Genomic DNA, 16,763 nt, shown 5'->3' on the forward strand with positions numbered 1-16,763 from the left:
ACTCTTTATTAAATCCTGAATCTATCTGCATGGATTCGAGAGTGATAGAAATTTTCTCAAATCTCAGCCAATGTTTACCTAATCCCATTTAATAATAATCTTTAATGTTCTTTGAGTCCTTGCTTCTCTCAGTGCAAATTCCTTTTCCTGAATTGGCTCATCTATTTCTTATAGTAACCCTTTGTGGGAGTCCAATACCATCCCCATTTTATACACTAGGAAATTGTCTTCAATGAAGTAAAGTCACTTACACAAGTTTGCATGGTGATTAAGGGTCAGGCTTCAATGCTTTTGCTATTTGCTCAATAACGAGCCAGCCCACTAACCTGAAGTTACAGGGTTTTATGGGAAAAGCCAATTTTTTTCTCACTGATTTATAATGGTTCTTTTGTTTTACCTTAATTCTTGTTTTTTAGTCATGTTGCTGCAATGTTTTTCTTGTTGTGGCTTTTGCATCAGTAGAATGTTCCTACCATCATTTCTCTTTTAAACATAATTTTGGATAGTCATATGTATATATGCTTCTAGATAAACCTGGTTGTCAATTTGGCAAGTGTACCTTCACCAAAACAATTTTATTTTTTTAAATGACATTTAATATAAACACTGATTTGAAGAGAAAATGAAATTTTATAAGATGAGATTTCCTGTATAAGAGCATTATGTCTCTGCCTTTACCCAAGCTTCCACTTATATACCTCAAGAAAGCTTTTTATTTTTATTTTTATTTTTGGTACTGGGATTGAACCCAGGGGAACTCAACTACTAAAGCACATCCCCAGCCCAATATTTTTGTTGTTGTTATTTTGAGACAGGGTCTCACCAAGTTGCTTAGGGCCTAGCAAGTTTCTGAGACTGGCTTTGAACTTGCAATCCTCCTGTCTCAGCCTTTGGTGCTTCTGGGATTACAGGTGTGCACCACTGTAACCAGCAGGCTTTTTAATTTTATACATATACATGATGTGTGTGTGTGTGTGTGTGTGTGTGTGTGTATAGAGAGAAAGTTAATTGTATTTATCCCTTGATATCTTATAGTTGAATACCACTATGCATGAGACTTCCATCACATTAAAAAGAATCATATCTGACCTCTTTAATGAGCAAGTTTTATGAATTTTTGACATTTTTATAATAATATTGGTTCTTCTGGTAGACAATTCATCTACTAATAATAAAGTTTTTATTTCTTTCTTTTCAGTATTTAAAACTCTTTTATCTGTTGCTTTAAATGGATATTTCAGGGCAAAGCCAAGTATAAACTATGAAAGTACAAATTCTTATCTTGATACTGGTTAGTGTTTTACTTTTTTTTTTTGGCAGTGCTAGGGATAGAACTCAGGGCCATGTGCATGCTAGGCGGGCATTCTCCTACTGAGTCACACCCATGGCTTGTTATTTTATTATTATTTTCTTAATATTTGTTTTTGGTTTCTGATATAAGAACTTTAGGAGGGCTTTATTTCTTAAGAGACCGTTTACAAACACTCAGGTCCCTGAAATGTTTTTCTCCAAATTATAGCCAATGTTCACCCAACCTCATTTAATAATTAATAATTTAATAATCAACAGTTCCAGTTGTTGCCTCACAATGTTGTGAAAAGTGCCCTTCCTATGAGGGGCGGGGATTGCCTCTTTCTCTTTGGGGTTTCCAAGCTGTCTCCATGGTGTTTATGGTGTCTCTGAATTTATCTCCATTACGGATTTTGCTTTATGACTTTAAATACTTCTGACTTGGCCTCACATGATGTTAGGCTAGCCTCTATATTGAATTTGGTGGGATTGTAGATACCATGTCCGGAAAGCCTTAAGAGCTTCACAGGAATGCTCTTAGGCCCTTGTCTTCCACAGCACAACCCGAGAGCAAAAGAAGTGAGGTGGAGCTTGCCAGTGCTTGGGGAGAGTTCTCCCCCTGCACCCGTGGAATCTCTTCTATAGAGCTGGAGGGCAAGGGCCTCACAGAAACTTTTTTGTTTAGGCAGAACTTAGTAATCAGACAGCTACTGCAGACCTGGAGGTGATGTCATAGAGTTATTCAGTTTTCATTCCTGTGAAGAAATTGCTTTTTTTTTTTTTTTTTTTTTTTTTGGTATTGGAGATTGAACTTGGGCTCTCGACCACTGAGCCACATCCCCAGATCTATTTTGTATTTTATTTAGAGACAGGGTCTCACTGAGTTGTTTAATGCCTCACCTTTGTTGAGGCTGGTTTTGAACTCATCATCCTCCTGCCTCTGCCCCCCAAGCCACTGGGATTACAGGCATAGGCCACTGTGCCCAGCTAGGAAATTGATTTTGATATCCTCTCTTTAGGGTTTCATTACTTTCTGAGAAGGATATTGCTAATGAATATCAAGGAATAACTAAAAATTCATCATCGTGTTAAGGAAGTTCATTCTATTTTTCGTTTTCTAGTACTTGGAGTTTTTTTATTGTTGTTTTCATTCTGCTCATTTAAAAATATGATGTGGTGGTTTAATTTTATCAAATGCTTTTTTGGCATGTATCAAAGTGATCAAATAAGGTTTTTCTCCTTTAAGAAATTTACAATAATCTATATTAATAGCCTATTACTGCTGCATTTCTGGAATAAAACCTTTTTGCTGATATGTCATAATTCTTTCAACACACAATTCTGTTCAAATAGATATTTACAATGAGGGGATTGTTATTAATGATAATAATGTTTATGAAGCACTTACTCTCCACCAGGCTCTGAGGTTTTCACTGTGTTCATCTTCTAATTTTCTCAACAATATAAGATAGCTCTGCATTTTACAGATGAAGAAATTGAGGCACAAAGACTCCAAATAACTTGCTTAACATCACACAACTACAGAAATGCATTCACACATTGAACTCAGCTCATTTGGACCCCTAAGCCAAAGAGTAATCAGAAAGATGTTTGGTGGCACAAAGGAGATGGCATATGAGCTGATTTTCCGGTTAATGTCACCAAACTGTCATAGCTGAAAGCATAAATTTCCAGTATAGGTAGAGGCCTGTCATTGGAAACAGATTCTCCTGTTCATAAATGAACAGGATAGACACAGACAATTTTGCCTAATTTTCCCTTATTTGGATGCCATGGAAACCATCTTCCCTCTTTAGACAACGAGGTGTGGAGGGCCCTGTGCTGTGAGCCTCCTGAACCCTGGTCAGATGGTTCTGTGATAGAGAAAGATGGTAGGGAGAGATGGATTATTCAAAGAGAAAAGGGGACACACAAATACACACACACACTAAGTAAGTATAAGATCAGAACAGAACAATTCCTAATAAATTGGAAGACCTGATAATTTTCCAAAGTTCTTTTTTTGATTGTTCGTATAATTGATAAAAACAGAAAAAAAATTTAAAAGCTACATACTTTTTTGTCTACACTTCCTTCCTATGTCTCTGTAGAAATTATGGAATCGAGAACCAAGAAAGAAATTCACAGCTATCTTTTTTGCTTGTGTTTTCAAATACAATAATAATTAATGTCCACTATCCTGACTTCACCTGGTTCCTAGTGGCTGTGACACAGATGCTTAGGTTGGATGTACATTGTATTGACTCATTGCCTGTTTTTCTCAAAACCAGAACCTCTACCCAGTACCACATCCTTTAATGCTCCCCACCTTTCCCTCTAGTGTATGCATTGGCCACATCTGAAAAACTATGAATCCTCAAAAATCCCCTTTATGAATTTCAACTTCCTTTCTTGTGTTTTTCCATAATCTGTTCTCCATCTGTGTAGGCAGAAAAACAGCCCTCAAGATATCTATATCCTGTTACCCAAAATCTGTTAGATTATATGACAATGGTAAATTAAGGTTATAGGTGGAATTAAGGTTAATCAACTGGTCTTAAGTAGATCTGCCTGGATTAATGAGGTTGCCTTGGAGTCATCACAAGTGATCTTAATACTGATAGGAGGAGGCAGAGGAGAGTTAACTAGAGAAATGTCAGCATAAGTATAACTCAGCCAGTGCTGCCGGCTTTGCAGATGGAGAAAAGGATCTTGATTAAAATAGTAATAATATATTTTTTAAATCACTTACAGAAGTTAGAGAACACAAGAAAGCTCATCCTCCCCTAGAAGCTCCAGAGGGAAAACAGTGTCTAACCTGTGAAACTGTAAGACAGTACCTCTGATTTTATTTTTAATTTTGAACCACTAAATTTGTGGTATTTTGTTACAGCAGCAATAGGAAACTCATTCATCTTGCCGTTCTAACTCCTCCAGCCTCTCACTAACCCTCCTCGGCCACTGGTTGAGTCTCAGCTGCCCTCCTCTTTGCATCCATCAAAAAATCTCCTGGTGACATTTCAGCAGTTTATCTACTTACTTCTCATATGGCCTGTCACCTGGTGAGACCCCACCCTGGGGAGGAACCCGTATTGTTGTATTCGTTCTCCATGTTCAAATGATCACAACCTTATTCTTGCCATAATAGCTCTCCCAACTTCTAATTCCTTTTGCTCCCCAATCCTGTCTTTACCCCATTACATTTTAGCAGATGACCTTACCCCTGCTGTCGTCCCTCTCAGGGGTTTCCTCCACTTTCAGCAGCTCTGTGTGACCTCCAGTTATCTGTTCCCAGATTTCCACCTCTCAGCCTCTGTGCAGCATTTGACAGTGTAGAGAACACCTCCCTTCCCTTCCTCCCTTCACCCATGGCCTATGTGATACTGTACTCACTCTCCCATCCCAAAAATTGCTTTTCTCTTTTATTAGTTTCACTTTTTAAAAATATATATTTTACTTTAGTTGTAGATGGACACAATAACTTTCTTTTATTTATGCGTATGTGGTGCTGAGGATCGAACCCAGTTCCTCACATGTGCTAGGCCAGTGCTCTACTGCTGAGCCACAGCCTAGCCCCAGTTTCACTTCTTTTTATTCACCAAATCTAAGCTTTCTTTAGATGATATTCTCAAGCCTCAGACCTTCTCCAAAAAATGTATTCTCTTTGTAGTCATAGTATCATCCGAGACTTCACAGGTCACCACTGCAAATGATCCCTCCTGAACTGTCTCTGTGCCCCTGCCCCAGAGGCACTTCTGGATCTCCTTCCTTTAGCCCCACTGCCCAGAGAGAAAAAGTTTCCTTTCAGTAAACTTTTATCTGACATCTTCTCAAATGCAGGAGCCAACAGCCTCATGTTCTGGACATTCCGGGCTCTCTTACAGGGTGGGAAGGGAAGTGGCAGGACACCAAGGCCCACATGGTTTGAGGTCAAGGCAGAGAGCCTGTTCCTACTCCCCACTCCAGTTCCCACCTCTAGGATGTATGCAGAAAAAGACAGGCTAGGCTGAAGGGCCTGTGTTTTGTTCCTCGAGGGTTTTCGTCAATTTTGTCACAAGTACTTCCTTATTAGAAATACTGAGGGCAAAACCAGCTTTGAGGACTTCATTTCACAGGTGGGGCAGGTGAGAGGTTTAGTTGCTTTACTCAGAATAATCCCTAAGGAGCATCTGGCCAGCTTTCCCCTCAGGCAGTAGATACTTTGACATCACTTGACTCAGAATTCCTGAAAGCAAGGGAAAGTGTCAGAATTTAGAAAGTATAAAGGGCTATGAGGAAGCTGAGGCTAGAAGTGCAGGTGTCAGGGTCACTGGGGGACAATTGTGTCCGTGTCTTCGGTCCTCACCTAACTAAAACACTGGAGTTGAAGCCCCATCTTGAAGCACAGCAAAGCAGTCGTTCCTGTGACAGTTCATGCCTCGTCCTTGGTAAGACACACAGGGTTGCCTTCATCGAGACACATAGTTGGATATCTTTATAACTCACTGCAAAAAAAAAAAAAGCAATATAAACCTTACCTTGTGTTATAATAACATGTAGAAAATTAAATTTAATCTTTAGATTTGCCAATTACTCCTGTTTTTTTCTTTTGAGCCAACTGTAAAACATAGTGTTTGGTTTGTGGCTTTGACAGGTGCATATGATTTGTCCAGTGTGACATTATTTCAGTGACAAGTATTAACCTGCAATCAAACATGTCAGGCTCATTAACTGTATTGGAAAGTTCATTCAACCATGTATGTCAAGGCTCAAGACATTCAAAAATGGGTGTATCACAGTCTATACACCTCAAGGATTTCAGAATCTTAGACTCAATAGGGACATTTGTTTGTTTGTTTGTTTTGTTATTTGTAATGTTGTGTTTTTGAAATTTTTCTCTTCCTATCCACCTGTGCCAGTGGAAGGTAATTAATTTTTGTACTATTTCGAGTGCACATATTTAAGTTCATCCTGAAAAGTTCAACTAGCACACATTTTTTAAAATATTCTTTAGTTGTCAATTGGCCTTTATTTCATTTATTTATATGTGGTGCTGAGAATTGAACCCAGTGCCTCACACATGCTAGGCAAGGGCTCTACCACTGAGCCAAACCCCAACCCCCTAGCACACATTTTTATTTTGCAGCTGGGCATAGGTAAATACTCCTGAATTGGTAGCTTGTGAGAGTGCTCCCCACTGGGACCAGAGATAGCTATATGCAGCTTATGGAAAGGCATGGACCAGGAGCTGCCGCAGATAAGAAGGAAGCCTAGCTTGGGATCTAGAAATAGGAAGCACCTACCAAAGAATATAAAAAGCTTGTTCTGACGGCAGGAGGACGTCAGGTGACAGCTGTTTATGATGTTGTGAGAAGGACAGAGTGTGCCACAGAGAAAATGGGGATATGATGTGAAAAGGAATGAATTGGTGAACTGCGAAAGGAAGCTTTGGAAGAATTAATCTTGGAATCTTAGCCTGGGGTATCCACCTTCTGATTCTGTAGAAGGAGATAAAGGAAGAGTGTTGTTAACATTATATTGTTTACCTGTCAGGAACAAGGCAACCCAGTTTTTTACATTTTCATAAGATTTATAAAATATTGTAATTGGGTTTTTTGAAGTGAGGCTGTGTAGAATCTTCTTTTCTAGAGATATAGAAGCCACAATCCTGAGTCCCATCTTCCTGAAGCAATTTAGATATGGCCAATTAAAAGAAGGGAGTTTTTTTTTTTAATTAGTCTAGAGGAATTATCAGGGTCTCTGGTTCTCTGAATGGATCTGATTTGAATGTATAAATGACTAGAACAGGATTCTTATGGCAGCATCTTTATTTTTTTTCTCTTGGCTTATAATTTTAAACAGTATAAAGGAGATAGTTAAAAGCCAGGTAAATCCTATGTGAATGATCTGTTCTCCAGATTCTTTGTTACCTTCAGTTCTCACCCAGTAGCCCTATATTTATTATATAGATGAAATGGTATTGTGTGTGTGTGTGTGTGTGTGTGTGTGTGTTTGTGGGACCTCAGATGTAGTGGCTGAGTTAATTCCACTTCTCATCACGGCTCAGGGCTGGGCTCCTTTTTACTTCTTTATTCATTTCCCCTTTATCCTCATTTCCCCTCCCTACTCCATGTCATTCTGTTATGATCAGTGTGACAGGCTTTTATTTTTACATATCCTTGAAAAATGTTTGTGGTTGTTTTACATCCATCTGTTTTAGATGTACATAAATAATACTGTTTTATACCCACCATTCTGTTTCTCTTGATGTAAACTTGCTGTTATGTGTACGCCTGGCTTGTTGTTTCTAATTATTGACTGGAATCCCAGATCATAGCTATAAATTTTACTTACACTGCCCCCAGCCCTGCAGTTTCCCACTGCCTCAGAAGACATTGGGATGAAACAGATCATTATGGCACGTATAAAATGAATTGCTCGTGGAAAGGATGTGTATCTGTTGGGATAGGCTACTCGAAGGCAGACTGTGTATGCTTAATTTGCTGGAATGACTGAAACAATTTACATTCTTAGTAGCAGTTCATGTTTCTGCCAGCATAAGAATATCCAGCTTTCTGATTTTTTTCAGCCTAATAAGTAGAAAATGATACCTGGTTTTAATTTGCATTCTGCTCATATGCAAGTTGGAGCATCTTTTCTTGGTTAATTCAGTTTTACCTTCTTGCTGTCCTTAAATTTTTTATCCATGGCAATATCTGTATGTTTTATGATATCTGGATTAATGTACTGAGATGTATTTAACCGTAACAATTAATTTAAGTCATATGCAGTTGCTAGTGGTTAACCATTTTTAAAAACAGCAAAATCTATGATCCAACTTAATGTTGTTAGATGTGTAGGTCTTTCTAAATTTTTATCTTTATAAATATTTTTAATAACCATATACTTGACATACACTGTGCTTTTTCTTTTGACTCTGTCTTTAGGATGATTTTTAAAAATTATTTATTTATTTTTTGTTCTGGGAATTGAACCACCCAAGGCACTTTGCCACTGAGCTACATTCCCAGCCCTTTTTATGTTTCATTCTGAGACAGGATCTTGCTGAGTTACTGAGGCTGGCCTCAAACTTACAACCTTACTCAGTCTCACAAGTTACTGAGATTGTAGGCATGTGTCACAATGCCCAGCCGTTGGGATATATTAAGGAAGGACTATGGGTTGAGAGAAGAAACATTTTTATAACTGTGGCTACATATTGCCAAATCACTTTCTAAAAGGACTGAACTGATTTATGCACTATTTATATAGTGATTATACTGGTTTTGCTCTAAGTTCGACATTGTTATTCATTACTATTTAGACTATTATTATTGTAAAGCATGACCTTCTTGTTTATATTTGTATTATTTAAACATATTTAATATTAATCATTTATTCAGGAGTTCCAGTGATGAATAATATGCTTCTGGAGTGTGGTCATTTTTGCCCTTAGTCCATTTTTCTATTAGTATCATTTTTGGGGTTTTATTCAATTTAACAGTAGATTTTCATACAATGTAGATTCAGTCCATCTTCAATCCTGACAATGAAATTTTTCATTTACATATAATTTGTTCTTTAGATGACAATCAAAATAAAACACACGATAAAAAAGAGAAGAAGATGGTGGTTCAGAAGCCCCACGGCACCATGGAATACACTGTAAGTATAAACAGGGGAATATGAATGTTTCTTTTTTTTAATTCTAATTTATTGTATATGACAGCAGAATGCATTATAATTCATATTACACATATGGAGCACAATTTTTCATATCTCTGGTTGTATGGAAAATGTATTCACACCATTCATGTCTTCATACATGTACTTAGAGTAATGATGCCCATCTCATTCAACCATCTTTCCTACCCTCTTGCCCCCTCCCTTCCTCTCCCACCCCTTTGCCCTATCTAGAGTTCATCTAACCTTCCCGTGCTCCCCCTCCCAACTCCACTATGAATCAGCCTCCTTATATCAAAGAAAACATTTGGCATTTGGTTTTTTGGAATTGGCTAACTTCTCTTAGCATTATCTTCTCTAACTCTATTCATTTACCTGCAAATGCCATGATTTTATTCTCTTTTTGCTGAGTAATATTTCATTGTGTATATATACTACATTTTTTTAATCCATTCATCTACTGAAGGGCATCTAGGTTGGTTCCACAGTTTAGCTATTGTGAATTGTGCTTCAGTATACATTGATGTGACTGTGACCCTGTAGTATGGTATTTTTAAGTCCTTTGCGTATAATCCAAGAACTGAGATAGCTGGGTCAAAAGGTGGTTCCATTCCCAGTTTTTCAAGGAATATCCATAGTGCTTTCAATATTGGCTGCACCATTTTGCAGTCCTACCAGCAATGTATGAGTGTACCTTTTTCCCCACATCCTCGCCAACACTTAGTTATTTGTCTTCATAATAGTTGCCATTCTGACTGGAGTGAGATGAAATCTTAGAGTAGTTTTGATTTGCATTTCTCTCATTGTTAGAGAGGTTGAACATTTTTTCATATATTTGTTGATTGATTGTATATCACCTTCTGAGAAGTGTCTATGAATGTTTCTTAATACTACTAGATTTACATGTTTCTCTCTGAAGATTTCTATCTTGCCCCTTAGCTATATTCTTCTTGTATACCCGTAAAATAATGAAGCTTCTTAGGACCTATTTTAGTTCATTTCTTTTCCCTCCATATTTTCTCCTTGAGCAAATTTATGTAAACCAATGATTTTGGGGGTAGATGGTGGCCAGTATTGCTTAGGCTGATCTGGCTGCTAGTCAGGTGTCCCCTTCCCTCCCCATTCCAAGTTACCTACCTGAAAGTGGGTTAATGAAGACAACATTTCCCAATAGAAGAAGACTACTTTCACCCTTAAAGGCATACTTGTAGCTGTGTCCTCTGCTAGAACCGCCAAACTGATGACTTGAATTATCTGTAAATATGACAATGCCTACCAAGTGTAGGTCTCTATTCTAGGCACCCTTTATGAGAGCCAAAGCATATATGCAGTTGCCCACTCAAAATACTCACTTATTCTTCTATGCTTGGTCCTTTTTCCAGAAGCAATGGCTCTATGGTGCATATATTTGTACAAGCCAGACCCTTATCCTTGATATTTTGTTCCCCTAACTCTCTCTATTTATTCCTCCCTCCTGTGGCCATCCAGCAATCTAGGCCAGATCCCTTCATTTAATTCTCTCATAGAATCACATTCTTTACATAAATTATGCCACTTTAACATTATTTCTAACTGTGATTGTTATTTTAATGTCTATTTCATGCTTTAATTCTTATATCTATGAAGTGAGACTAGACCCCTTTTTGTATGATATTCTTGGCACCTTGCAGGGTGTAGGCTCCCATATTGTTGAATCAATAGGTGAATGATGTGAGGCATGTATCCGTTACCACAGCCCCACACTTAGTGTGATGTACTCAGCTCTCACTGCACCATGAGCTCCTGGAAACCAGGAGCTGAATCTTATTAATCCAAGGCTTGGTGTAAAGGGGTTACTCAGTGATAGGTCTATTTTAATTCATTATGAACTAGCACTGTTGAACATTATTACATTATTTGTCATTGAGAACATTAATTCTAAAACCATAGTCCTTAAGACCTGTATGTATCCAATAATTGATTCACAAGCCTATCCAAAGAACTAAGAAGTACTGTTTATTAGGAGTTGCTCTATGTAGTGTATACTAAACAATAAAATAAAAGTAAAAGTCAACCTCCGAATTAGTTAACAAATATAAACAAATGATCAAATTAGTAATGCAGATATGCATTATGTATGTTATGGAGATTAATTTTAGCAAGTTATTTTTATCCTTGTCATTGGAAATAAAAGATGACTTTATGCTAGCATTTACTGAATTGTTTATATTGATACCGAGAAGTGGATGCTCAAGCATTTTGGTTTAGTTTTAAGCATCCCTATCAGTGTCTTTGTGGTCTAATTCTATATGCACATTTAATCTTTATGTGATAGTTGCAGATAATTAAAGATTTTCTCTTTCCTTGAACCCTCTGCATACAGGATCTTTTACAGGTTTTACTCATAAAAATATGAAACAATTGTATTGATCACTTATCATGAAGCTGGTGCTATAAAGCAGATATTATGATTATCTCTATTTCATGGATTGAGAAGCAGACACAGAGTGGTCCAAAAGTTGTACAACCAGCAAATTACTGATCTAAAACTCAAATCCAGCCATCTGATTCTAGAGTCAGCATTTGCAATCTGTATCTTGTACCTGCTCTAAACCTTGAAAACCTCTGTGCTGAGTATATTAGATCAATATCCAATATTGGGAAAATATTTTTAAAACTATTTTTACTTTAGTTTTAGTAGAGATTATTATGCCCAGGGTTGATGTAGGGCATGTTGCTTGATTTTCAGTTTTTCACACCAAAAATTAAAAACTTATTGAAAAGATTTGACACAGTTTTCAGCGTGATTTATAACTATTACCTTTTATTAGTCTGAGACGGTCCATTGTGTTGGTCCTTTTGATTCTGAGGGCAATGGAGTTTAATTTGAATTTTGCATCTTTACCTTCTTGCCAGTCCATACTCTCCTTAGACACCTCAAATTTGCCCATAATTTAAAACCCACCTGATAGATTCAGTGTTGCTTAGAGATTGCCACCCATCTTAACCCTGGGCTATCAATGGGAACTATTCAGTGACAGTCATAAAATTCACCTCCCACAAATTCATCTTGTGACTCTGGATGGGGAGGCCATTCCTGGAGACTGACATGACTGCAGAAAACCAATTTGTTTTTGAGTGGTGCATTTTTTACTATGTTGTTTCTTGTCTTTTCACTACTCTCTCTTACAATTCCTCCTCTGTTATGAAAGGCATGAAAAGTGTACACCTGGAACATAGGTCACAAGTTTCATAGACTGAAAGACTAACACTAATTTCGTGACCATGGAAAATTGTCCTTTTAATGATAGTGAAAAACTCTTGGTAACTTTTCAGTGTTTCTTGCCATCTTTAGTACTCATTTATCAATAGATTGCCGTCTGTGTGTCTCAGGCACTGTGCTGAACATGGGGTCAACAGCCATTAGCAAGTTACTGGTAGTACAATGGAGAGACAAGTAAATGGACAGAAAACCACAAGAGAAAGTAGCCCCACTTCCGCTATGGGTGGATATTACATATGTGTTTTTTTTTTCTTTTCTCCTTACATAAGTTGAATTTCCTACATATTAGATCTCATTATGCCAATGTAAAATTAGACGTCTATTAGTAGACAGTGAAATCTGGAGGAAAGAGAGTTCAGAAATGAATTGTACTTAAGATTGCTTTTGCATGGTTTTAGTAAGAATTGAGAATATAGTCACTGTTTATCTAGTACCTCTGGATAGAACTTTTGCTTGTTTATTTACTCATATCATGAACAGATTTAATACTGTTTATCACAGGATTTTTTTTTTGGGGGGTTTATATATTGAATCTTGTTTGTTTGGTTATTCTAGGCTGGAAGCCAGGACACCTTAAACTCCATAGCACTGAAGTTTAACATCACTCCCAATAAATTAGTGGAACTGAATAAACTTTTCACACATACTATTGTTCCAGGCCAGGTAATTACTTTCCTGTTGAGTATCACTTCAGAAATTTTGCATTTATCTTTTATTGCAATATTTAATGCTTTACTATTAGTGTCAGTCTATTATTATCAATGATAATGTACATTTCAATCTTTCATCTTCCTTAGATACAAGAATTCTGAAAACATCCTAATACTTATGAACTGTTCAGAAGCTAATACTTTGAAAATGATCGGCACACTTATCACTATCATTAATTAAGTTCATCAGGAGAAGTTCTAAATTCATGTAACTTTTTTCCCTCTTAAATATTAGATAGCTATCCTTAATTCAGAATTTCAATTTAGTGAATTTCAATTTATTCACCTTCTTTGAGGTACATTGTAGCTGTTGTTTTATTTTCAGTAAGACAACATTTTTTGTCATCTTTTTCTCAATTTGATACCATAACAAGAATGGTCAATGCAACTAAAGACAAAGACATTAGGCAGGACCATCAAAAATAAACCACACCAATTTTTCCCCAAGTTTTAGTAGTTTATTCATTAAACTGATTGAAATTGTAAATGCATGATCTTGTCACTTTAGGTTAATGCAGTAAATTTTTTATGGTGCCTTCTACATGATAAGATATCCTGGTATTTGTACTCTAAAACTACAGTCAGCCAATAGATTCAAATGACTTAGTCATTGAAAGCACTTAACTAAGGTCAAGTATCCAGTCTCATTCATAGGAACCCACATTTGGGTTCCAATGCTGACTTTTTAGAGCATCTTGTATATCTTTACATCATAGTGACATTTAATTCTTTCAAGGTAAATAATATTACTTATAAGTAAAACATCATTCAGGCAATGTCCTTCAAGGACAGCACATGAAACCAGCAGACTACAATTTGGCTAGTTAGTGTTTGAGGTATTTATATTCTTATGAAAAGGAGAAATTAGTATACTGCCAGTACCAGTAATTGGAGGATGGGGAATCTATCTGCATTAAAACTTTTAAGAAATTTATAAATTTTCATCTTGAAGAAAATAGATACTAGTCTCTTCATTCTTGGGTTTATTTTGTAATCTGTGGTATTGCTACATAATGTATAGCTGACCCATAGCAGAGAATCTAGGCATGTATTTACCAATCCAAGACCAAAGATTATAGCTCCCAGAACTTAGTAAAGTAATTTAGGGTGATTCTTTATACTATATCCATAAACAAAATAATCGATTCATACTAAATGAAGTTCCAGTAGCAAAATAATTGATTGGTACTAAATGAAGCTCCAGTAGCCAATAGGAATTCAAGGACTGTTTTAATCTGCCTATAACTGGTAAAAATATCAGAAATGGGATCCCCAAAGCTTTGTTTCCATTTGGCCTTATATTGGCAATTGAACCTAGGCAAGTCACTTCCCTTTTTGGATCTCAGTCTCCTAATCTCTGAAGTTAGGTATTGGACCACTAATCTCAGATACCATTTTTTAAAATTATTTATTTATTTTTTTTAGTTGTAGTTGGACACAATAACTCTAATTAGTTTTTATTTTTATGTTGTGCTGAGGATCGAACCCAGTGCCTCATACATTCTAGGTGAGCACTCTACCACTGAGCTACAACCCCAGCCCTTCAAAACCCTTTTTAGTCTTTACTGTAGTGGCCAGTCCTTATAGAACTAAACAGTTATGTGCTATTAGTTGTCCTGAGTCTTATCTCATAACTTTTTTTTTTTCCTGACAAAGATAAGGAATTGAGGAAAAGTTAGAAAGATTGAGGAACTTTAACACTGTAGATGGACTTTTGCTTTCAAGGATTTTAAAATATTCTATCTTGGTGCCTGGAAGGGTAGGCACCTCTCACCTCAGTAGATCTTATAAATCAAAACCAGTTTTATCTGTTCTGGTTACAGAAAATTTGAGACTTTCCCTTCTAAACACTAATTTGATGATCACCTTGAGATAGGAAGAAACTAGTCTAACTAGGTCAGTGACCATGACCTCAAAGGAGGTTACCTGGAACTAAAATCTTACTCTAGAATTTTTGTGGCTTTCATGACAAAAAACAGATGAGACAAACTTAAAAACAAAATCTGAGACATAAAATATTTTGCAAAATATTGTTAAGTTTATTCTGATACTTATATCAAATTTGAGGACATGTATAAAGAATGTACTTTACCAAGTAGTTTATCTTGAGAACACTCAAAATTTACCCTATGGATATTATTTTAAGATGTTTTTACATTCACAGGACACCTTGGCTGCACATACTTAAAATTTTTTTCCAGGTTAAAATGGCAGCTTTACTTTATGGTAATGGACTTTAGGACCTCGAGTCCCCATAGGCCTATGTGTTGGAGCAAACAGTTATTTTCTGGAGGCAGTAGGAAAACCTCACCTATGTCTGTGATCCAGGCCCACTTTCATGTTGAGATAGCATGTGCTCTGGGTAAGCTTCCCAGCTTTCACACGACACCTCTATATACAGTGCTGTTAGCTGTTCAGGCTGGGCCTTATCCCATTGAGAATGTGTCAGACAACAGAATCTCAATATATGTTACCTGATACTTTTCAAGCATTCAGGTGCAAAATAATAAACATTTTAGTATTAATAGAGAATTGCTTAAGAAAAATCCCATCCATTCATCCTCTAGTTTTGCTATAAAAGATAAATAAGAAATTGTATACTAAGATCACATATGTTTAGTCCTTTGTCAACCACTTTCAAGAACTCTGAACTTTGTCATTTGACATTGACCTATATATGGAAGGTGTTATAAAGAACAGCCCTCTGGTACTGGTCATTGTGTTTCCTGTTAGTGGATGAGTAGATTATTAAGTACAAATAGTTCAATGTAGAATATTCTTTTATTAATGAGACTGAATGGGAGAATACTTGTACTTCTAAAAAACTGTTTTGGGTTTTTTTTTTTTTTTATCTTATGGAAATTGAATTCTGCTAATTCCTGATGCCTTCCTCTGCATTGATTGTATAGAAATTCACAAGCTGGTTTTATTGCCCACATATCAATGAATGTTCAGTAATTCTGAAGCATACATTTTCATAGTAATCAATCTTCATCTTACATCACCTTGATTTAAATATTCTGACCTTTATATTAATGTGTTTTTTGTTTTGGCCTCAAATTATTCTGGATTGAAGTGAGATTTGAATAACTAAAGTTAAAATGATTGGAAGAATGGGAGTCACTAAATAACAGTATTGATCTGAGATCAATTGTTACAAGATTAGCTCTGAACTCTGTTTTATAACATTGAAGGTCACCATTTTAAGATTATATTTGATATATGCTGAAAAGATGACAGGATTATAATAGCATTTCATAAACCAAACTATTTTACAGGAGGTGGGTATTTCATACTACTTGTTGTGATATTTTAATTTTTATATAACCCAGGCACCAATGGAAGAGAAAGTGTTGAGATTATGGATTAGTTTGTACAGTTTATCATATAAGGACCTCACCACTTTACCACTCAGTCCTGCTTGGAGTCATCTAGCCTGGACTTGTTCCATTTCTACCTGTCACGGGTGTTCTTTTTAGAAACATGCCATGCTTCTCTCTCCTCTATTCCCTTATACTACAGGTTGAACAGCCCTAATCCAAATACCAAAATCCAGAATGCTTCAAAGTCAGAAACTGTTCGAGTACATTTGAAACATTTTGGATTTCAGATTAGGGATTCCTAACAGGTAAAGTCTATACAAATATTCCAAAATCTGGGGGGAAAAAAAACAACCTGAATCAGAAACACTTGTGACCCCAAGCATTTCAAGTGAAGGATGCCCAACCTATATTAGTTCCCTTCCTGGAAGGCTTTCCCCTCCCTTCCATCTAATCCCTGCTTGTTGGAGACCTCACTTGCTTCACATGGCTTGCTTGGAAAACCTTACTCCACCCTTT

The 16,763-nt window shown here is 36.5% G+C and overlaps 1 protein-coding gene across 2 annotated transcripts in view; it reads left to right on the plus strand.

Moving 5' to 3' along the window:
• Positions 1-16,763, plus strand: part of Ncoa7 (nuclear receptor coactivator 7) — a 148,133-nt gene that overhangs the window by 82,295 nt on the left and 49,075 nt on the right. For both annotated transcript variants that reach the window (XM_015500958.2, XM_015500965.2), the window contains exons 4-5: positions 8,855-8,934; positions 12,770-12,877. In XM_015500958.2, coding sequence (XP_015356444.2) covers positions 8,855-8,934; positions 12,770-12,877 — 188 coding nt within the window. The remainder of the gene's footprint in view (positions 1-8,854; positions 8,935-12,769; positions 12,878-16,763) is intronic.

The sequence above is a fragment of the Marmota marmota genome, unplaced genomic scaffold (assembly GCF_001458135.2).
Source record: "Marmota marmota marmota unplaced genomic scaffold, marMar, whole genome shotgun sequence".
NCBI classification, from domain to species: Eukaryota; Metazoa; Chordata; class Mammalia; order Rodentia; family Sciuridae; genus Marmota; species Marmota marmota.